The following is a 23481-nucleotide window of genomic DNA, read 5'->3' on the forward strand; positions in this document are numbered from 1 at the left end:
ACCATGTGTATGAGAAGTAAATGATCCGTGACTTCTGAAATTAAAGGACACAAACATATAGTATGTTATTAAAGGCTGTATAGTCTGTTCTTCCAATCAAATACACTCCATGTTCTTCCAAAATGTTTTGGTATGCCAGTGAAAAAAACACAACCACGGATGGAGCCCCATCTAGTGGATTCAATATAGAAATTCAATCTGGGATAAACTGACCGAAGCGAGTAAACCAAATCTCAAAAATGTAAAATGAAGAATACACCATAATAAGAGCTGGAACAAACAGTCATCATTATTAATTAATTAGTAAATTTTTATCTTCTTAATGGATCATCACATTCCAAAAGCCTGAGGTGATGTCTTCAGACGTCTTGTTTTGTCTGACTTATGCACCACAACCCAGTTTTCTATCACATCCAACAGAGAGAAGCAGAAATCCTCACATTTGCCAACTTGGAACCAGGGAATATCTTTGGTTCAAAAATGACTTAAATGATTCATCTATTATCAGGATGTTTCCTGATTATATTTCTAACAAATGACTAGCATAATCGATTAATCAGTTATAATCATTGCAGTTTTAGCTGTTGCATGACAATGACAGTCAGTAGGCTATGTTTGGTCACATGACTGGCCTAATGCTCCACTGATACATTGACAGAATACAGTAGTATAGCAGGCATCAGGCATCAGGCCTCCTCTGGAGCACCCACAGGTCTACAGGTCCTCATATCACAGTGAGATCTCCAACAAACATGAGCAGAGAGTTGACATGAACATGAAGATACACTTTTTTTGTTTTTGTTTTTGTAAAATTTGTTTTATCTAGTAAGAGTTGAGCTGTACTGACAGATGATGAGCATACCTTCCCCCTTCTGTTTCCTGGGGCCCTTTAAGATGTTACAACAAAAGCACTGCTACGAATAACAACTCATTCTTGGACTTTTGCTTAAACTCATGTTTAATGTATCCCAGGAATCCACTGTTTCAAAGTCTGTGCAAAAGTTGCAGTGTTGAAACAAAAGGATCTTGTACAGATCTGGTAATTCAGCTTAGGGAGAAAATGAGGAATCATCAAACCTATGCCAACATGTATTGGTCTATTTGGGTGGGTTAAGTTTGACTTTGAAAATCCTTAGTAAAAGCTAGAAAATGTAAAAGATTTTCTTCTTTTTCTCCTCCACAGGTGGATGGTCTGTCATTGCATGTTCCCATGGCATTGTTCACAGTCTCCATCAGAGCAACACAAACGACCCACATTATTTGCTGCGGTGGGTGGACCTACTATCTGAACCTCAGGACTGTATAAAAAGTAAAGTTTGCTGACATGAGAAAAAACAATTCTTTCCTCAACAGCATGGCACCATCCATACCTGGTGAGAAATCTGATTGAACACAGGAATACATTTTGTAACACAGAACTTCTGGAAACCGAATTAATGCTGAACAAATGTTATATGTCAATAATGTGACAATATAAGAACATGAAGCCTGTACAGGTATACGGACAGTATGATGATTCGAGTGTATTATAAAAAGGTTATGGATTCCTAAATTAACAGCACTAAAGTTTGGACACCAGGCTGAAAATGTATTTATTTAGTTTTACCTGTCAAAAGTCTGGTCTTCACTATGTGATTCAAACAGCATCATTTCAGGCCAGTTTCCTTTTCAAGAGGGATATCTTCATTTATTCATGTATCCAGGTTATAGGTTTGAAAGGGGATCTTGAAATTAAGACGGTGTGTAACCATTAAAAAATAAGCTTTAAATGTGCTTGTAGCGCTGTAACAATATTCACCTGTTCATACCTTTTGTACAGTAATACATGTATATTTCCAGTCACAGTACAGCATGGAATTTGCAAGAATGTGTAGTACAACAGTTCAAGGCACTCAAAAACATTAATAATATATTTATATCTCTGTCATGTTCAGTGTGCCCACATAGATATAATGAATCTACTGTTGAACAGTGAGGGTGGCTGAGCAGAATGTCTCCCCGTGGTCATTGGTGGCTCTACAGGTGTAAACATTGGTGTCCTCTGTGCCAACTTTGGCGAGGACCAGGGTGCAGTGGCCATCTTCCTCATACTCTATCTGCACTGTGGATGACTCCACTACAGGCTCCTCCCCACATAGCCACACCACCTCTGGGTCAGGGTATCCTGCCAAGATAGACGGGAGGGGTGAGGACAGGGGCAAGAGGAAGAAGTCCAGGTTCAGGTCATGTCATATATAAAGTAACTGCAAGTCAAGATGCAAGACTTGATTGAATGTGGACCATTGAAATTACAGCATCCTTTCAAAGTGGTGTTTCAAAATAATAGGCCATTTATTGGTATATGCATGATGTGTGAAAGATTTTCTTTTGTTCCATAATTTTACTACATCAAAACTTCAGTTTAGTTTTTTGCGTTCAAATTGTCTTTAGGGAGTCAAGCAAGTCCAGTCTCCGAGTGATCAACAAATGCTATAATGTCACAAAAACGAACACAGGGTACTCATGAATCTCTTGAATTCGAGCTTCAGGATAAGAAGTGGGTGTATACCTGTGAGGTGGCATGAGAGACGGACACTGGATCCCTGAGCTACCGTCTGGTCCTCCAGGCTCTGGCTGAACTGAGGTGGCCCCTGCATCTTCTCCTCCAGAGAGCGCAGGACATGTTCTGCTTCTGGACTCAGGGGTGATTCTGGTATAGAGAGGGGGAGGAAAGAGGAAGTGGATGAGGGGGGGGGGGGGGGGGGTTGAACCAGGAACCAGGAAACTAAAATGGTTCTGATAAGGGTTGGGGTTTTAAAAGAATGTGTGTCTTACCTCCTCCAGGGCTGGTGGGAGATCCAGAGCTGTCGCCTTTGGAAAGTAATGCCATCCTCTTCAGGGCAAGCATGGCCTTACCTGCTTTCTGTGAGACAAACATTGGAGAGGTTTGTAGCAGGAAGCAAAACCAACACCTCAAACTCAAGAATCCCCGTAAAAGTAGAGTGGTTGGATGTGTTACCTTCCACTTCTGCCTGGCCAGAAACCTCTTCATCTTCTCCTTAGACAGACACTTTGTGGCAGCAGGATCTCCAGAGTCAAATGCTGCCATCCAAGGGTGGGCAAGGGCCTCTTCACAGGACATCCTCCGCCTGAGAAGCACATAGAGGGTTATTTCTGGGTAAGTGAAGATGATATGTGTTGGTTGTGTAGTAGCTATGTTTATAAACTCACCTGGTGTCCTTGTTGAGCAGGGAGCTGATGAAATTTTTGGCCTCGTCTGTTATCTCATCAAAACTGTCCTCATCAAACTCCCACTGGGCAGCAGTGACCAAGGCCAGGGTCTCCGCATCACTGTTTCCCTGGAATGGAGACTCACCGCTCAGTCTGAAAACCAGAGAAAGACATAGAGGCAGCAGTGTGATTATACTGACTGTTGCAACCTACATCCACTAGGTGGCATTAAAAGTCTAAAATCCAAAAATCCACCTGCCAGCGCCTCTTACGGCTCAGTGTAATAACCCTGAATCATTTGAGTTGATATGGAAAACTTGTCAGCTTATTTACAAATCCAGCAGTTATTGAGCAACATTAGCATTCACTTGGAGCCATGTTTCTGGACAGATTAACTTAAGTCCAATATTCACCCTATTTCAGCGCTGCTTTTGAGGGAAATATCTGCTTTTTTTGTATGATCCTAAATGCACCACTTTCTCCATCAGCTACTTGCTAACAACTTTGACCATATTTCTGGTGCTGAGTTGGTTTTTGGAGCTTTTTGTAGAAAACAGCTGCCTGTTGTGGCTAAAAGCAACAATATCAGAGCGAAGAGTGTGAACCAAAACTGTAAAGTTGTGGCCCAGACAGTTGAACAATGAGCTGAAACTCACTATAAAGCTCAGCAGGAGCAGATGAAAGTGCCTGCCTGCAGGACCATCATCAGAGTGACACCTTTCACATTACCACATTCTCATTTGATATTTAAATATCAAATATTGATATTTGAATTTAAAAACATGAGTTAGGGTAAAGATTTTACATGGGGGTTAATACCATGACTATTTCTTGGTTGGGTGACCAGCAGAAACTCCATGAGCTTGAGGGGTTAGGTGGATGCTGTTTCCCCCTGTCTCCAATCTTTGTGCAAAGCTAAGCTGACAGGCTCCTGCCCGTAGCTTCATATTTTCTGTACAGACATGAGACTGGTATTGATCTTTCCATCTCACTCTGAGCAAGAGAGTGAATAAATGTGATGTGTGACTCACAGTATGTAGCAAATGACCCCAATGCTCCACATGTCAGTGGCCAAACACACAGGTTCATAGTTGATCACTTCAGGAGCCACAAACTCTGGAGTCCCATGCATCACCTTCAGAGGTGTGTCGCCATCTGTTAAACATGAATCACAAAAGTTTATGTTGAAACATACCATAACATACACAGACAAATATGAAGAGGCTTTGATCTCACACACCGAGCCTGCTGGCTAATCCGAAGTCAATGATCTTTATGGAGGTGCCGGTGGTGTCAACACACACAATGTTTTCGGGTTTGAGGTCCAGATGAATAATGTTTTGCTGATGCATGAAGGCAATCCCCTTCAGGATCTGCTGCATGTAGCGCACACTGGCAGGCTCTGTGTGCTCAAAGTTGTCATCCACAATGCGTTCAAACAGTTCCCCTCCTGCGATACTGCAGACAGACGAACCACAGCGACAGCAAACTGTTATCATATTTCGTTGTATCTACCTGGAGTTTGCAGTTCCTGTAAGAATTCAACCACTTCGGGATGTCATCATGATACTCACAACTCCATGACCATGACCATCTCAGGCTTGTGATCATAGGCCGCCAGGCACTGAACCAGTTTGGGGTGGTGGAGATAGTTCATCAGCTCTATCTCTTTACGAGCAGCCTCCCTCTCCTTGGCACGTCGGCCTTTGTAGAACTTCCCAGCACACACATGTCCTGTCTCTTTGTGTGTTAGCTTGAACACCAGGCCGAACTTTCCCCTGATGAAGAGATGGATTTAGTCTTTTTTTTTTTATCTCCGCATTCCTGACTGACACATTTCTTACCATTATTAACTGCAACCACTGGTGATCTCAGACTCATTGAGGTACGTTTGTTCACTTGCTAGAGTAGAACCGTGTCTCTACATGCATGCCATCTAATCCTCCCTCTGCCACACTTGGCAGGACTGACAGACTCGAAGACTCCAAGTCACACTATTTAAATGAGGACTTCCACTTAAAATGTAAGAAAGAGCCTTTTAGCACTACTTGAAAAACTTGCTTGGAGTTTCGCGTGACAGATACTCACATTCCCAGTTTCTCCTGCAGATTGTAGTGATCTGTGACTTTGTGGGAAGAGTCGATGGTGACACAGGTGTAGGCTTGAGAGGCCTCCTCTTCTTGCAGTTTGTCTGAATCTATGTGCAGACACAATTGCTGTGATATAAGCCTCATTACATTTGCCTATACTTTCAAATGTGGTATCAATAACCCATACCACCTCACCTTTCTGCTCCATTCTAACCACTGCTGACACTGGTCCTGGCTTGCTTGCTCCCACTGTGTTATAGGCCCTCACTCTGAAACGGTATTCCTCCTCAGGTTGCAGCCCAGAGCACACTCTGTATGAAGTACTCTTACACTGGGAAGTGAGTTCACGCCAGTCCCCAGGCTCAGCACATCCTTCTTTCTTCACCTCAATCACATAACCCAGGACAGCACTGCCACCGTCGTAGCAAGGGCCCGACCAGGACAGCACAAGGCTGGAGGCAGAGACACGGGAGATCACAGGGCAAGAGGCAGGAGGCTGTGGCTTCTCTGGTGGGGGGATGATGAATAAAGTGCTCAAGCAACTGCTTCACATGGTCCTGAAACTGCAGAGAGTGCGTTGTCTTACCTATTACGGAGAGGGTGAGCGTGTGTTGTGCTGAGCTCTTGCGGTCTTTCACTACAATAGTGTAGCAGCCTGTGTGCTGTGGTTTAGTCTCTGCTATAACCAGTGTACTGCTCCGGTCCGTATTTTCTGTCCACAGCTCTGGACCATCCACTATCTGCAGGTATGAAATATGTGAGATAAAGAGGGGAGAGGGAAGTAAATACTGAGAAACAGTGGAGACAAAAAAGTTGGAATGGAAGACAGTGGATATTTGTGAATCAGCCTCTAAATTACAACACCTGCTCTTTGTTTCTGATCCAGCAGGACACTACGGGAGGGCTGCTGCTGAAAAAGCACGTCAAACGGGCAGTCTGTCCCAGCTTCACCTCGACGTGCTGTGGAGGGCTTTCGAATTGTAATGCTGGACCTGGATAGCCAAAACATAGTGAGTGTTTTGACTCAAAGTCTTCCTGTTCAGTGTATAGTATCTGTTTGAGTTCATCATCTAAATTCCTTAAACATGACACTGGAAGGGAACTATCTAGTGTGGTGTGTGAGTGAAAGATAAAGACCGGGAGACAAAGCCTGGTAGTGGGATCTGTGGTTTGTGTTGAACTGTAAAACTGGCAGTGTATTACTTCCCCCGAGACCCTTATTATTGTATCATACAGCAAGTGTCTTAAGTGGAAACAAAGTACAAAACACAGATGACCTACACCATACACAGTACAACCAGTCCTTGTGTAATCAAGTGTGTTAAACAATGCTTAACTAGATCGCCTGTTCTTTGAAGACACCTACGCAGCCCAGTTCCATAATATCTTTCACACACTTAGAATTATTTACTTAGACAAATATCCTTAAAGGATGCAGACAGAACACATATTTGAAGTCATACACTGTGGTTTATCCTACAGTTACATACTATAGAGTTAGCATGTTTGTGCATTAGACTACAAATTTCCATATATGACCTGAAGCTCATATCATCTGTGACACTGTCAATATTCAAATATTCTGGCATCAGGATGGTGGATTTGACTGGACAATCTGATTTAATGCTGTCATGTTTAAATGACTTCAGTATCTACAGTCTGGCTTCTTTACACAGGCAATTATTGCATCGCCCTGCTTAGCCATCACTTTTATCTAGTTTAAACCATAAAAAATATTCCTCGCTGTAGGAGTATGACATACCCTGTGCACTCAACAAACATTCAGACTTTATTATATGACCTTTTCATGTCTTTATTGTTGTAGCCTACACCCTAAGGTAAAGTATATGGGAGCACAATAACTCCAAGACAGCATTATAACAAGAACAAAGGCGAAAAAAAAAAAGGTGTAGCTCCAGGGAAAAGCACAACAGCACACACACACAAAAAACAGACTCTAAGGAATAAGTTACATTAACAAGAACAAGCCAAATGAGACAGTGAACAACATAATGGAAAGACAGGTGCATTGCTCCGTCATTTAGCTGAGATAGTGAGTGGGGAGAAAAAAAAATGTATGAGTGTATGAATTGCTCACCTTTCCCTGAGTTGGCTCTCTTCTTTGGGATGACTTCTGCAGAGACAGATGAAGTGCAGGTAGGTTTTAGTCCAGGACTTGAGAGGTGTGGCTCTCTTCTGTCTATGGCTATCAGTTTACAGACTCAGCAAGTTTTACTGTACTGTGCACTGTCCACTTCCCTACATGGTGCTCACTTGGGACTGAGAACTTTTAGTGGGTGTATCAGAAAGCTGCATTGTTGTGGAAATCCTGCATTATTCCTGTTCCGTATACACTACATGTTGCCTGACAGCCAATCACACAAGGACTGGAAATGATGTGTTTCCTCCTCATTTATAAATATACTATGGATATCCGGAAGAAGTTAAAACAATGTTAAAGAGGCCAAGATATTTTCCCAGTGTAAGGAAGGAAACTCCAACCTATGTGTTGTTATTATGAGCAATAATTTGAATTTTAAAATTGTCAAAAATGATCTAATCCTTTGTGCATATATGTGAAATTACCTCTTGGAGATGAGACTGGACTCTGCTTATCAGACCCTGTAGGGGAGGTACAAGTAGATCCTCTGAACCCCTGTAGCTCATCTTTGGGAGACTGTCGTGACCTTCCATTTTCTGTAATGCTCTTGGATGCAGAAGTTGGGATCTTTGAGACACGATTCTGCATGCCACAGATAGTTTCAAAGTCTGGAGTGGTTGCGAGTGAGAGGAAAAGGAGAAGAGGTTGCATCAGAAATGAAACTCTGGCTTGTTTGTACTTATTGTGTGCAGAGTCTCACTAAATGAGACACCCAACATTACAACTCATTAGTTTCTAATTAGCAGCAAAATGTGTTGCCGACTAATTTCCTGCTAATTGAACTTCTGAGAAGATGTCTGCATGAATTGGCTCTAGTGTCCCATTATGGAGCAGTCCTCAATGTTTCCCTCACCTTTGACGAACACGGCAGCACAGCAGGACGTTTTTCCTGCACTGTTTTCTGCCAAACAGGTGTAGGCACCAGCGTCTTCGGGCAGGCACTCCCTCACCACAAAGCTCACCTCCCTGCCATCGAAAGAATGTTTGCCAAAACGGGCCACTTCACCTGCCCATAGAAGCAAACAAACAAACTAGAAACACTCTCTTCCTCTCGTGTAATGTGCAAAAACAATGATGAGAAGGAAAGTGAGACAGGAAGGGCTGACAATGATGCCGGACACAGGAGTGAAAAAGACCTCTTGAACCCTGATATGGATCCATCATTATGAGTTCTGTTTGCATGGCCAGGAATTGTTCAAATTCACCCTCTGGTAGAAAATGAGGCAAAAGACATCTAAAATCTTTCTGTTTGATGTGCTTTAATAGTGCAGCCATGAAAACGTGGCATCTGTTATTTTAACATTTCACTCAATATTGACCTCACAAGTCATTATTCCTATTTGCATCCTATGAATACTGTTTTCAGCAAACCAAATAAACAGGGATCCGTGACCTCAGTTATGTTTACTTTTAGTTACAGTATCTGAGCCTCGGGGCACTTTGGGTGAACATTTGTTCCCAAGCAAACATTGAGGTGCAACAGTGCATATTGTCTCTGCTCACCATTGTGTAGCCATGACACCTTGATTGGCTGACTTCCTGTGAGAACTCCACGTAGTGTGATGTCACGTCCTTCGTCCATGCTGCAGTCCTCCAGGGCCTCTATGAAGACAGGTGGGTCCAGACGTTTACAGGGGGAGACGTTGACAGACCCTGGATATGGAGAAGAAGAGGGAGGTGAGATACAAAAGAAAAGAGCAACACAAGCAGGAGGGTTATAGTGTTATTGGTGACCTTTCCCTGATTTTATAGAGGAGAAAACACAAAACTTCACTTAGCTGCATCAGTTATCAGTTCATATGTAATTTTGGCCGTTATTTTATTTTGCGTTTTACATGAATTCACACGCTGAAGGATAAAGGATAAAGAAGTTTATTGAACTACTTTGTTATCACACTGATCCTCTGTGGCCTTATACCTCCTAGCAGGGCTACAGATATGAACTCATTTGTAAGTGTGATGTTGCATCCTCTGTTCACACCAATTCATCTCTTGTTTTATTCTTCCTCTTCGAAGAAGAAGAATTCATGTGACACCTCGGGGTGTCACATGAATTCTGTTCAGCTCTGCCCAGAGAGCCACAGCACTGACATCAGTATTAATATAAAATACAGATACAGTCATGCTGGCTGGATTGTGGCTTTTAATTTCTTTTTGTGAGTGTGTTCCAGGTGACAATTATAGTCTTCCAGGACCACATCTTATAAAGTAAATAATAAATGAAAAAAATAAGGTTGTTCATTGTTCACTTGACTGAAGCTAAATAGTCGATGAAGCTCGGATCTTAGCTAGACAAAACATCGTCACTCCCCCTGATTCAGTAAAGTTTTGTAAATCAGAAGTGCCACAGGCTAACATTACATGGTGTCACCAGTATTGTTGATTATCATCACAGAGGCCTATCAGATGTAGTTCAGGACCTTACCTAAACACTGTGTAGAAATGGACCATATCTGATTACATCTTGTAATGTCAGGTCATCTACAGTAAACTGGTTACAATTTAACATAATGGCTATTTTACCATCCAACTTTAGCCAGTGTTACAACGAATTAATTATTTACTGTACAGCCTGACATGTGAGGACAGGCACTGAATGCTGCTCAATCAAGCCAAATATTTTTAGCTGCTGCTCTGCACACACTAACACTGTGAGGTGGATTTGCATCATGACTTTTTTTTTTTTTGGCTTACCTACACAGCACTTTTATTAGAAATGTTGGTAACAAGTTGCTCTAAAAACTTTCAAAACCCTTTGGGCTACCTCAGATACACACTGTAGCCAAGCTGACATATGTCCATTTTTGTCAGTTTTGACTTGTAAGAGATGCTGCACAGGGTTTACAGTTAACAGATAATAATAACTGCCAGATGACACTTTACTCTGAAACAGTTAAAATAAGAATGTAAGACATGTGAGCAGCATTATATTATTACAACATTGCATCTAGCTGTCCAAAACATTAAAAACACAAACCCCATTTATAATAGTGACAGAAAAAGAAACTGAAAAAGATGAGAAATTGCATGTTGTTGAAATCTTTATAGTAAATTAAATTAAAAAGTAACTAAGCTTTGAAAGCACAGGAAATCTAATATTCTGTGTGGGTTGACACAGAGGTGAAGGTCCCACAATACAATTAACAATCAGATAACTGGACATCTAAACTGGATATTAACTTTAAAACTTGGGATGTGTGATGTCAGTTTCTCTTGCAAATAATCTGTTTCTAGGAAAAATTCAAGCCAATTTACTGTCCTCTGTTTTTGCAGCGCACCAACCGGTTATCAAGAAGCATCACCATGTTCAGACTTGTCTGTTCTAGCCATTGCATTAATAAGATGGCAAATGTCACCAGTTGAAATCTTTCCAAAACAACCACACAACATTAAATTATTCATCTCCACTCTCTCTCTCTCTTTCTCGCTCTCTCTCATGCAGCACTTACCTGTATCAGTACATTTGTCTGAGGCCCTGCCGTCAATAGCTCGGGGCCCATTCCCTGGTGCAGATGATGCGCGTGGTGGCTTGATCTGTACTCTGAGGGTTGACACATAACGCTGTTTGCTGCCATCCCCGTTCATGTCTATTTAACAACAGCCCCGGTCTCTGAACAGAACAACTTTACAGAGTCATTTCCCAAGCTGACTATCACACTTCCTCTCTCTGTCACTGCTGTGTGGGCCTCTGCAACTTGTTTCTGTGTAAAACCAGCAAGTCTCTCTCTCTCTCTCGCTCTCTCTCTCTCTCTCACACACACACACATACATACACACACACAGCCAGTGCTGCTCTGCCCCCACTCCTCACACTTCTCTGCAAATGTTCGAGCCCTCTTCTCTCACCCTCCCACAATCCACACTAACTCCACCTACATCAGAAATCTTTCTCTTTTACTTTGGCCATTTCAGCCTGGGCAGGTCTCTCCTTATCGCTCCAAAGTCTCTCCAATGCCAGGTCCCCCCACCCACTGCTCAAATCCCTCTCTTTATCATCATGGCTAATAGAAACAAGCAACACATAAACAAGGAAAGACAGAAAGCAGGAGAGTGGGAGAAAGGAGGGAGGGTGGACTTATCTACCCAACCAGCCAAAGGTCATATTGTGTGCTGTTTGTTGAATGCACTGTGCTTTATCGATTTCCCTGTTTGCCTTCTCACTTATCAATGCCGCAACTGAACTTTGTGATTCCAGTGACGCTGGCAATGCTCATTTCACGCTTGTGGACTGTAAAGCTGTGATTGTGAACAACAGGCTCGTAAATTCTATGTGGCTTTAAGTGCGAACGCCTTGACGGTGGGCTGGAGGGGGGGGGGGGGCTGTTTCTGGGGTAAAAGCGTCACTTTAACACATCCACCTGCTGCTATGGTAACACGGAGATGTGTCAAGAGGGGCCTGCTGTTGTTCTCGTGGTGAACATATGTTGTTGAGACGATCAACCCAGCAGAGCTGTACTGTGAAATCACACACTCTGCATCTTTCATTATGGGATGCAATTGTGGGAGAGCAAATGACTGCGACCTGACTGTACTTAACAAGTCTGAATCTTGGTGCATCAGTGTTAATGAGGCGGGTAAACTGCATTCAAAGTGGGAAATGTCAGTGAACACAACAGAAGCCCACTGAGGTGGTTACAACAACGCTTTCTGCTCTGCTCCCATCCCGGTTTCCCAAATTCCACATCAGTGATCACACAGAAAAGCAATGTGAGGGGCTTGTTTTAGTTTCTGTGAGAGAGAAATTCCCAAATCAAACATTTACCAAAAGGCTGCACACAGAGAGATACTATTGTAAAGACTTTTTTTTACATTGTAGATTTATATATAGAATTGCATAAATTTGTGGTGTGGGCTAAATTTGTGAACTGTATCACTGCTCTAAAATAGCAGAAGTTTTAAAGCATTTCTAATAAGTGCTAATGTGAAAGTAGCCCAGCCCCATCTCTGCTAAATACCACATTCTTGTCATTATTCTGAGGACAAAATGAATGCTGAGATGGAGTCAAACCACTGGTAATTACCAAAACTTCCCAGTCAAAATGAAAAACCAACATATATATTACCTGGCACATTCTCAAGCTCATATGAAACTGCAATTAAAACAACCTTTAAACAGCCTTTTTCTTTCTCAAGTTGCATTTGAGATAATCCGCAATGCCTTATTTGGGAATATAATACAGGCACATGTTCCAACTTGCAAAAGCAGAATTGACTGATGACTCTGCAAGATAATCTGTTAGGGAATCTTGGTACTTCACAATGCGTCTGTGTCACAACTGCTATGGCAGATTCAGTGTCACAGTGTAAGTGATTCGGTTGGTGTTAATTACCCCTTCAGTTGAAGCTCATAGTTAGTGAGTGTCACAACACAAAAATAAATTACCTCTTTATATATCTTGCACATTATGATAATCGCAGTATCTAATAAAGTATGAGTCAAAGCTTTGAATAAGAAGTGACAACCTTCAGGCGAAAAAGAAAACACACGCAGAGAAAGTTGGCAGAAACTCTGAAGCTGCTCATTAAGAGGAAACAAAGTGATCATGCTGCATTTCTCCCACAGAGCCTTGGCCTGTAGGAGCATAATTAATGTCATTTAGGCACAGGACCACTTACAACACATAATAGAGTCTAGAGCAGGAGGGGAGACAAGGTGACTGACCCATTAATTTGCCCCCCCTCTCTAAATGTTGCAGCTTTAACCAGCTGATGGTATCCATGCAGGTAGTTTGGTCAGCTGTCTGTGCTTGAATGGCTGCTGTGATAAAACTTAAAGTTATTCATCTTTCCTTTACTATCCACCGTGACTCCTCCATCTGAGCATGAGGGAACAGATGTAGACTGAAGATAGTCACAATCAGAGTGAACAGAGGATTTGGTGTGTGTAGGAGCAGGAGTCTTTGTTGTGCTTCTGACGTGGAAGTGATGCAATGTAAAGTACTTATCTGTGCTGTACTTAACCCTAAAATGGTTAAGCAGTAAATGATTTTTCAGTTTCCTATGAAGCAAAAACTTGAGTGTATATACATATATATATATATATATATATATATATACACACACACACACACACACACACACACACACACACACATATATATATATATATATATATATATATATATATACTTATTGTATATATTATTATATGTAACACATGTATGTCACATAATGCTACAAATGTTAAAACTGCAGGCTGTCAATACAATATAGGAAGCAAGACATAATGGTGCAACCTCATATTTGGTTCTGATTGGTGGAAAAACTGTCATCATGTTTTTGTGACATCTGTTTGAGGAAGTTGATGCAGATACAAAACTGGTATTAATCTCATTACAAAGATGTTGAAACTGTGGACATTTTTTATAATAAAAAAAGTTATTGAATTAATTAAAAAAAACATTAAAAATATAAAGTCATAACTCTTTTACAGTATATGAACTGCTCATTTATGTTTTTTTGCAACATCATATTATTCTTTAAAATTCATAGTGACCAAAAAAGGAACAGAGATATGTCAATGAATAAGTACAACGTGAAATAATGTTTGTATTTATGATATTATAACATAAAATGTCTCCATATCAAAGACTTTGGAGCGTTATGTATGTCTCTAATATCATGACATATATGAAAGTTTGTGACTCAAACATCATGCATTTACTGTGCAACTGAACTGCAGTGCCCCCTGGTGTCATATTTCTTTGCTTGCTTTCTGCAAAAACCTGCAACCACAAGTGAGGGTGACACACAACAGACTGAGTCAGGTTGGGTTTTCCAGTGAAATGCAGGAGGTAAAAAATGTGGTCAACCATTTAGTTGGAAAGGCAGGGTCAGAGTTAAACACAACTATAATGTCCACTTGGCAATAATGACCTAAAACATGCATATGCAGATAATTACAAGCCGTCAGTGTGGCTTGGTTGACAGACGTCAGTCCCTTACACCACCACTAAGAAGAGACTGGCACCATCTAGAGGCCAACTATGTACATGCTATAAGGTATGTAATCTAATGTAAAGTCATCTCACCAATGTATTATACTCTCCATTCTACTAATGCAGTCATGTTCTTGCAATTCTTAAATTTTGCATTGTATAAATATCATGAAACAACATCTAAATTCATTATTTCAATTTTATTGCATATGTTCCCCATGCTTGCACCAGTAAAGATATATGGTGGTGCTTCGTCACAGTTTCATATGTCTGCGATAAAAATGAAGGTTCTGCCACACATCAACTTTGAGAGAATGATGATTCCACTCCCTCCACTCACTCCATCCCTTACACAAATTAGTAATATATAAAGATCCATTCTTGTAATCTTGTGTACCTAAGGCAACGATGGGACATTTTATACCCTGCCATTAAAGAGAAACTGTATGTTTGCTATATTATAGACCCATCGTTGCCAACACAATTAAGAATTTAAGGGGGAGAAAATCTTTGAGGGAAACCTAAAATGGCCCTATAACACCCCTTTGCGACATAGCATGAATATATTCATTGCATTGCCACTGGAATCCAAAACAAATGCCCCTATCAACAAGATTAGTGATTTATACAATGAAAATGGACAGTTTTCAGGAATTGTTTTTTCACCTTTGCTGGTACTTGAATTGCAACTGAGTTTTCAACTTGCTGCCTTCACAACAAGCAAAGCTGTGGCTTAAAGGATCTATTGACGTTTCCATCTTCGTGCTCACCTCATAAAGCATCAAACAAAACATATAGTCTACGACTTCTCAGCACAAATATGATGAAGCTTCCACGGCACCATGAAAAATGTAACACTTAAGTTGACCTATGACCTCCTGACCTCTCCCACTGCAGCTCAAAGGCTAAGGCTTGCAGGACATGCTTTGCCTCTGGCTGTAGTAGACTACTGAGAGGCCAAAGCTGCTCTGTGGCCTGGTGGCTGCACCACCACTCACTATTCTCACAACAAAATTGCATGTGTCGGGAAAAAATGGACTGTCAAACCAAAGCTTATTGAGCATTTACACAAAAATTAACGCATGGTCACAACTAACAGGACATTAAATAACTTATTATTTTATTCCTGAGGGATCACTTCATTTTGGTTTACCTTTATGTTTTAAACTAAGTGTTGTAGCAGTATATGTGCCAAAACAGCAGGGGGTGTTGTTCACTGTTGTAACAATGTTAACTTAAGCCATCACTGTAATCAGATCTTTGAAACACACAATGGTCCACTAAATCCACTACTAAACAAATGTTCATTTTAAAATTTAGTCTCAGTTCAGATCATGTTACACAGTCCATGTCTCACTTGTGTATATTTCCTAAAAAACCATCTTTACTGTCAAGACTTTTTTTGTACCTTGTTTCTCTTCCCTGCGGCTGCACTAGCAAATGAGCTCAGTTAGAGGTGTCTTTAAATGCTGACCCTGTTGTGCAAAAGGTCCTGTTGTTTTTCGCTCTGTTGGTTTCACACATTGACCGTGACTGTCTGGCCCAGCAGTCCTCGGGGCACTCAAGCCGACAGCTCAACATGTGTGGTGGGAGCTACAAAAAAAAAAAAAAAAAAAAAAACACAGGATGCAAAAGGAAAACCGCAAAAGTTCTGAGTATTTCTTGAGGAAATAACCAATGAGGATAAATTAGGCATATTGGATTTCCTGCTATTTCAGATAATTGAGAGATTGTAATAACACGATTTTATCTGGGTTGCACGCAGGTCTGAGACATCACACATTTGTGGATTGATATGCCAGTGGAAAAATAGTTTGGTACAGTATTGTCTGTATTTAAATGTGTGAGCTCTAAAAAGTGTTTATCACTCAGTCTCAAAGTATTTTTTTCTATCAACTTCACTAAATGTAAAAAATCTCGCAGTCCACTAGTCTAGAGAAAAAGCTCTGCAATTCTTTTCCACAAGAGAGAGCATTTGTGAGCCTCTATGTGTCTATGTGTTTAACTCCCACCTTTGCAATGAGGCCCCTCCACCCCTCTGTTGTTGGTGAGGGCCCACATGGAAGCGATTATGCTGCGCAGAGAGTGAAATTACAGAGAGAACCTACAGAAGTGGAGCCCTCCTATTTCCACTCGCTCATTCACTTAGATTTACACACATGAACACAAGCTCAGAAGCACATACAGCCGAGTGAACACACACGTACGCAGATAGAGCAAGAGACAGGCGGGCACACACACTCAAACAGGAGCTCTGCTGCCACCTTGCCTGAAGCTGTACATTTCCACTGCTGGCTCTGTTGGGACAAGGCTGCAGTGTGCTTCCCTCCCCGCCTTCCCTCTCCTGGACTGGTGTCGGACGGGGCTGGGGTTGTAAATTCCTCAAAAAGAGCTGTTAAGAGGGCCTCCATTAAAACAGGGGGGGTCGGCCCTCGCCAGAGAGGAGCCTGCTCAATAAGTCATCATCGAAGCCTGAGGCCTTACTGGGGCTCACAGGAGAGTAACAGACTGGATTAGAGCAGTATTACCTCATTCTGTTTAATACACCTACTTTACCTGGAGAACCAGGAGCTCAGAGTACTGCAATATTGTACTAATGGGACAATAAGAATGATTTTACTGCCTTATAATGTATCTGAAGGGGATTGATAGACTTATCAATTAAAAGCTCAGTGATTACTTACACAGCTGTTGAGCTGTGTGAGTTTCTAGACACACTTTTTAAGCTCCTGCTGCTTTGGAACAAAACTCCCTTTGGGCCCATTGTTATAATCTCTGACTTCCACAAACTGACTGTTTGAATCAGAACATGCTTTGCTCACAAGTCAAAATAGCGTCCAGCAACTCAGAATTACTATTTCCGAATGACTGGTCAGGTTGCAGGTCCATCAGGTTCAATTTCAGCTCAAAATTTGCACGTTTAATAGACCACGACTGCATGAAATTTCCACAACTGAACAATGACACAACACAGTAGCTTAAAACAGCTGACACTTCATCCCCGCTTGTGTTATCATTCACTATTTGCACTGTCACCCCCAAACATTTACGAGAGTGGCACGGTTGTGTATACACTGTGGTGTCGGGATGCACATTAACCATTCCGTCCCCTCCACACACACACTCCTCCCAGTCAAGCCCATTATTATCCCAGGCGTGCTGCAGGCTCCCAAAATATCTGTCACGCAGCTGTCGGCACCTCTCCACTCAGCAGCTGGAGAGGCTCTGAGCCACTCCCTCACTTTCTACACGGATAACCATAACACCCTTACCCTTAAGGACAGAGGGCGAAAAAACCTGACAGGGTCATTCTCTTCATGACTGTTGTGTTTGTTTTCTTGTCAAAGCCACCCCTGAGTGGTCAGCGCACTTACGAGCAATAAAATCCCAAACAAATGGTGTGCATGAGGCATGAAAATGAGCCACCATGAATATAAAGTTAGTAAGCTTGGTAGGCTAAACCCCTTTGCACAGTTTCTGCTATATTTGCCGCTGCTATTTAGGCAATTTAATATGAAAGTTCATGGTTTAGTGATATTCCTGCAAGGCATAAAAGAGACCAGGAGGACAAATCATCATAACAATAATAAACCAAATGAAATCAGCGCTATCGCTTTATTTTCAACCAGTAACGTAAGTTTTTGCCTGTTGAAAAACAAACCATGGTCTCTGAGGAGAAGTATCTCTATATGTTATGATGTTTATAGTAACCAGTCAAATGTTTTCAGGCATTTATCTTATATTTTCCAGTGAAAAATACGCCTCTGGATTCAATAAGGGTAAGGAAGCTTTAATTAAAAAAAAAAAAAAAAAAGATTTTAGTGGACACAAGATAAATGGAGAAAAGCAGGACACCTCCTGATGGTGACTGTCAGGCCCAGTATTTATGGCTGGAGGCCCTGAATCAAAGTCAGAAACAGAAATGTACATTTAAACCTTCAGTCTCCTGCCAACTTGTTACGCTCCAGCCCACTCACAGCGGCCACCTCTGAAAGCAACGATAGGAGGAGAGAGAACATATTGCACTTCCTGTCGAGTTTTTCAAGGGAGAGCAAGACAGATAGATGTAGTGTGTGCACTGGAAAATCTCAGCAGCTCTCCTATGGTTAGGATAATGTATGACTGCAACTAATCCAGTGTTAGCCTTCAGAGCATGAGCTCTTCTTGAGTTCATGCCAGGAGTTGATTAGAAACAGGCTTACTACATGTCTGGAGAGTTGTTTTTTTTCTTTTCTTTTTCCCCCCATTTTTCTCTCCACAATCCTTTGTCCATTTTAGGCCCCCTCATAGGCTTGATACTGTCTAACTCTTATACAGTAAAAAAAAAAGAAAAAGAAAAAAGTTCATGCTACAACGGCACAAACTTGAACAATGGCCCCACAGTAACAGTGAGAACACTGGCGCTTCTTACTAACAACGTGATTCTTTTCTGACATGCCGAGGCCTTCTTCCAATAAGAGCAACTTCATAATATCAGCTCAGAGAGCATTCTTCCAGTCTTACCCCCGATCCTCGGCTTGTCCCTTCTTGCCCTCAAGCAAGCAGGAAACGGCTGCATGCAAGATTTAAGATTTGAGATCAACAACATGGGAGACGGCTGAAAGACTGGGCACCAGCATTAAAGAGAAAAGACTCTACTCTAGATAGATACCACCTTGATCAGTTCTGTTCAGAAGATTTGTTTAATTATATGTCTTACATTTCCAAATCTGCATGGCAGGTAAAGTCTGTGTAAAAATTCCCCAGATGGCTCATGCAACATGTACATCAAGATTTACTCAGGGAAAATTACTTTGTGAAAAGCGTTTGTTTTTTTTTTTTTTCCCTGGCATGAGATAAATGCGGCGCATCTGACTCCATTTAGATCTGACGGTTTGAGATCCAAAGTTTTAGATGAAATATTCACAAAATCACAGTCACGTCTCTCTTCATTTGGATTCTCCTTTTCTCCCTTTCTTTGTTGTTTTCCCCTGGAGAAAGACAAAGGCAAATAACACTGAATTTTCCATCATGCTCTCCAAACCCCTCCACCCAAAAGAAAAAAAAAAAAAAACCTACGACAATCTCACTCTCTTTACCACCAGCACCCCACCCACATGCCGCTTCTCTTCATTCTCCCACTCTTCATTCGTTTCTCTGCTTCAGTGCAAAGCCAAACAAGCCAGCCATTAAGTTGAGTTAAGCGCAGGAAGTGGGCCTTCGGGCCAGACGGCACTGTTTACAAGGAGCTAGTCAGGTTTCAGCAGCGCTTTGAAGTGAGCAGCACACAGGAGACTGTCTGTCACTAAGCAAAGACCCAGCACCGCTCCACTGACTCACTCGCATTCCCCCCATTCATCTGAGCGCAGAGAGGGAGGGAGGGCGAAGGCAGAGGGGGTGTAAGATGGCAGAATAGAAGAAGCACAGGTAGATTTATGGTTTTTCCACCCTCAGAGTATCTGCTCCTACCTTTAATCAGTCTTACTTGTCTGTTATTACAACCCATCTTTATTTAACCCCAGATAAGGATACAAGAAAGACAAATATCAACTTGTCCAACAGGTCGTGACATTTATGAGAGGTCCACTCCTCTGCTAAAGCTCATGTCACTAATTATACTGGAGCCTACAGAAGTACAGTCTAATACATGAATTATGTGCAGCCCTGTGTGCTCCTCTAAACCTTTGCAGTAACAACATAAATGCACACACAATACTGAATGTGCGTGCAATTCTCAAATGCCCAGAGCCTCCGCTCTGAGGCAAGAGGATCAACTTTCTCCAACACACCCATCTACTTCATTACATCACCGCAGACAAGGTTCAGTTTCAGCCATGGATGGCTTGGGAGATTCCAACTTGGAACAGGGCAGAGTGGCTCCGGAGAAGTAACACCACAGCAAATCCGAGCACCCGTGTTTTCCTTTCACCAAACGGGCAGGCAGGAACGCTTTCACACCTATGCAACAGCACAGACGTCTCTCTCGCCAGATGATTCCTGTTGATTTAGCCGAGCCCTCTCTAACAACAGGCAGAAAAGGTCTCCTGTTTTGTTTAGCACTTGAAGGCGATGCTAGTGTACATGTGTGAGGAAGTCCGCTGCATTCTTACAGGTTGGCACCTGTTTCTCAGACACAAAACACGTTGATGTGAAATATTTCAGAATATACCGACAGAGTGGCTGATAAGTTCGGTCAACTGTCTCACTATAAACTCATTCCTTGTATTTCCCAGGGGACCACAGTCTTGTGTAAGAAGCTAATTTCCATTAAGAATTCCAATAATCTCTTTCACTGTCGCCTTCCAGTCTGAAGTAACAGATGTTCAGGTGTGACACAACCCTAACCCCCTTGAGAAAACAACATGGCTGTCCTTTTATAAGAGAAAATAACTCATTATCAAGACAGTGTTTAATCATTGAAGGATACTGAACATATGGAGGGGCAAAAAATGAAAGAAAAACATTAAATACTGTTTTTCCTTTTCAACTAGGAATCCGAAATCAAGCATTTGATATAATTATTTGATAATATCTGAGACTCAGCACATGTTTTTGGTTAAAGAGGAGTGAAAAAACAATGGGCTCAACCAAAACAGCATCTTGCATATCACCCAACAGACTGAAATGTAGACATTCTTTTAATCCATAACACAAAACATGACTTATAACCAGCGGTTAATAAAAAAAGAAACATGTATACGTCTTTAGTATGTGGCATTTTTACAGTGCGAAAGTAAAGCAGGTACACTGGCAGATAAGGAAAAGTATTTACTTTCTTTAAATACAAATATATAATTTTGTGTTTTTACAAATACTATTTACAGTTTCATTTAATTACACATGAAATGTTCAGGGATGAGAATAGACAGTCATTCTTCCACAGCTCATTTCCCCGCTCGCTGTGGTGGATCTTCACTCCCCTTGAGTTATAGGTGGCTTTAAGAAAAGAGCCAGAGAGGGGGAGGTGAGTATTTCAGCACATGGCATCCATAGCCATGCTTGTTATTTGTTCAGACAGTGAGGTTCAGTCCTTGTTTATCCAGCTTGTCCTTTTGTCAAACCCGAACCCTCAGTTTGGCATGCATGTGTGGCTATTACGCTGAGGCAAATACAAATGCTGTAACTAATGGCTACTCACTGTGCTACTTACCTATCGCATGAGAAACAGGTAAAAACACATAAATTAGTCCCAGCAACATATAGATATAGTCCCTTTATTCTACACAGTGGTCTCTCCATGTTTGCCATTTGTCAGCCTTGTGTAGAACTTGTGCCAGGAGTGCAGAGTCTTTCCAGACCAGATCCAGAAGCCAGAGGTGATGCCTACTATCAGTGTCATCAAGTACTTGATCATGTAGACAGTGAAGTCTGGGGTCATGCGGGGCCCAGTCTGCAGAGGGCAAGGGATGGCCAGGCCCCTGCAGTTATGGCTGACCCAGCTGCGCTCCCAGTGGGGGCGGAAGGCCTGCTCATAGAAGAAGCAGGCGATAACAATGGTGGCGGGGACGGTGTAGAGCACGCTGAATACCCCGATCCGCACCATCAGTCGCTCCAGCTTCTCTGTCTTGGTGCCGTCGTGTTTCATGATGGTGCGGATCCTGAACAGGGACACAAAGCCAGCCAGCAGGAAAGACGTCCCGATGAAGAGATAAATGAAGAGGGGGGCCAACACAAAGCCCCGTAGAGGATCCAGGTTGCTGAGGCTGACGAAGCAGACTCCACTGAGCACATCACCTTCGATCTGCCCGATGGCCAAGATGCTGATGGTCTTGACGGCCGGCACTGCCCAGGCTGCCAGGTGAAAATACTGAGAGTTGGCCTCAATGGCCTCGTGGCCCCACTTCATACCTGCTGCCAGGAACCAGGTGAGGGACAGGATGACCCACCAGATGGAACTGGCCATGCTGAAGAAATAGAGCATCATGAAGAGGATGGTGCAACCCTCCTTTTTGGTGCCTTGGACGATGGTCTTATAGCCCTCAGGCCTAAAGCTGTCATTGCACACTACCCTGTCCCCCAGAAAGTAGCCAGCTATGTAGGCTATGGAGACCATAGTGTAGCAGCCAGACAGGAAGATGATAGGTCGCTCAGGGTATCTGAAGCGCTGCATATCAACTAAATAGGTGGTTACCGTGAACAAGGTGGATGCACAACAAAGCACAGACCAGACCAGAATCCATATGCGGGAGAAATGAATTTCTTTGTCACTGAAAAACATGTACCCACCGCTTCTTGATGGCTCACAGGGAGCTGCACAATCCTTCTCCTCCAAAAACTTATAATTCAAATATGGGGGCACACTGAGAACTGACGGGCATCGGAAGGGCCTCTCATGCGTGGAGACCACTGAGATGTCCTGGGTCCCCGGCACAGGCATGATGGGTGGGACGGTGGCAGCGGTGGAGTCGTTTTGGCCCACACAGATTTGCCCGTCTCCCAGCACAGGGAAGTTCTCGCAGCGCAGCCGGTCAGGCCACTGAAAGCCAAACTTGTTCATGAGAGCCTCGCAGCCCTGCTTGGCTCTCTCGCAGATTGATCTACAGGGAGGAATGGCCTTCTCCAAAACTGTGCATACAGGCGCGTACATGGAGCAAAGGAAGAATTTCAACTCCGGCGAGCACTGTACCTTCACAAGGGGGTAAAACTGGTGCACCTCGAGTCCTGCGTCCTCCTGGTTGTAATGGCCCACTAAATTGGGCATGATAGTTTGGTTATAGGCTATGTCCGTGCACAGAGGTATTGTAATCGGCTGACAAAATCCATGCTCCGGGATGACTATTCCGTTGTCCCCCTGATACTGGGCTGATATGAGCAGAGGCAGCAGGAGTGCAACAGACCAGGTCTTGCAAAAAGTCATCTTCTCAATTTTAAGACGAGAACTTTATGCCGAGAAACTTGCTGAAAATTTGTTTAGCGTTTATCATCAGTTCTGCAAACAGTTCTTCAGCAGGAGTAACTTCCTATAGGAGGAAAAGTCTGATGGTCCTGCGCTTTGTGCTTAGTCTCTGCTTTGAACGCTGCTGGCTGACTTTTTTCTTTTCCACAACTCCGTCCTTCACTACGGTCAAGACAGCGATAGCAAGATACGGCTTCCGGTAATGAC

General features: G+C 42.5%; 2 protein-coding genes across 2 annotated transcripts; both read right to left on the reverse strand.

Moving 5' to 3' along the window:
- Positions 1-1575: 1575 nt before the first annotated feature.
- Positions 1576-11361, reverse strand: mylk5 (myosin, light chain kinase 5). Its single transcript, XM_071471281.1, has 17 exons — positions 10911-11361; positions 8965-9114; positions 8315-8467; positions 7887-8069; positions 7399-7434; positions 6165-6292; positions 5887-6040; positions 5496-5807; positions 5299-5407; positions 4785-4988; positions 4451-4668; positions 4242-4365; positions 3211-3363; positions 2999-3128; positions 2815-2902; positions 2549-2689; positions 1576-2164 (listed from the first exon to the last, which is right to left on the reverse strand). Exons 1-17 carry the CDS (start codon positions 11044-11046, stop codon positions 1959-1961), a joined length of 2625 nt encoding a protein of 874 aa, XP_071327382.1. The 5' UTR covers positions 11047-11361; the 3' UTR covers positions 1576-1958.
- Positions 11362-21003: 9642 nt separating this feature from the next.
- fzd2 (frizzled class receptor 2) lies at positions 21004-23457 on the reverse strand. The gene has a single exon (XM_071471325.1). The coding sequence runs from the start codon at positions 23233-23235 to the stop codon at positions 21598-21600; it is 1638 nt and encodes a 545-aa protein (XP_071327426.1). The 5' UTR covers positions 23236-23457; the 3' UTR covers positions 21004-21597.
- Positions 23458-23481: the final 24 nt, after the last annotated feature.

The sequence above is a fragment of the Trachinotus anak genome, unplaced genomic scaffold, assembly GCF_046630095.1.
Source record: "Trachinotus anak isolate AG129_WGS33_773 ecotype Australia unplaced genomic scaffold, CSIRO_AGI_Tana_v1 ptg000003l, whole genome shotgun sequence".
In the NCBI taxonomy this organism is placed as follows: Eukaryota; Metazoa; Chordata; class Actinopteri; order Carangiformes; family Carangidae; genus Trachinotus; species Trachinotus anak.

Coding starts and splice junctions, on each gene's coding strand:
- mylk5 (XM_071471281.1), bottom strand. CDS start 11,046: ATGAACGGGGATGGCAGCAAACAGCGTTATGTGTCAACCCTCAGAGTA. Junction 3,364..4,241: donor GGGGTCATTTGCTACATACT/GTGAGTCACACA, acceptor TCTGGTTTTCAG/ACTGAGCGGTGAGTCTCCAT. Junction 2,903..2,998: donor TGGCCAGGCAGAAGTGGAAG/GTAACACATCCA, acceptor TTTGTCTCACAG/AAAGCAGGTAAGGCCATGCT.
- fzd2 (XM_071471325.1), bottom strand. CDS start 23,235: ATGACTTTTTGCAAGACCTGGTCTGTTGCACTCCTGCTGCCTCTGCTC.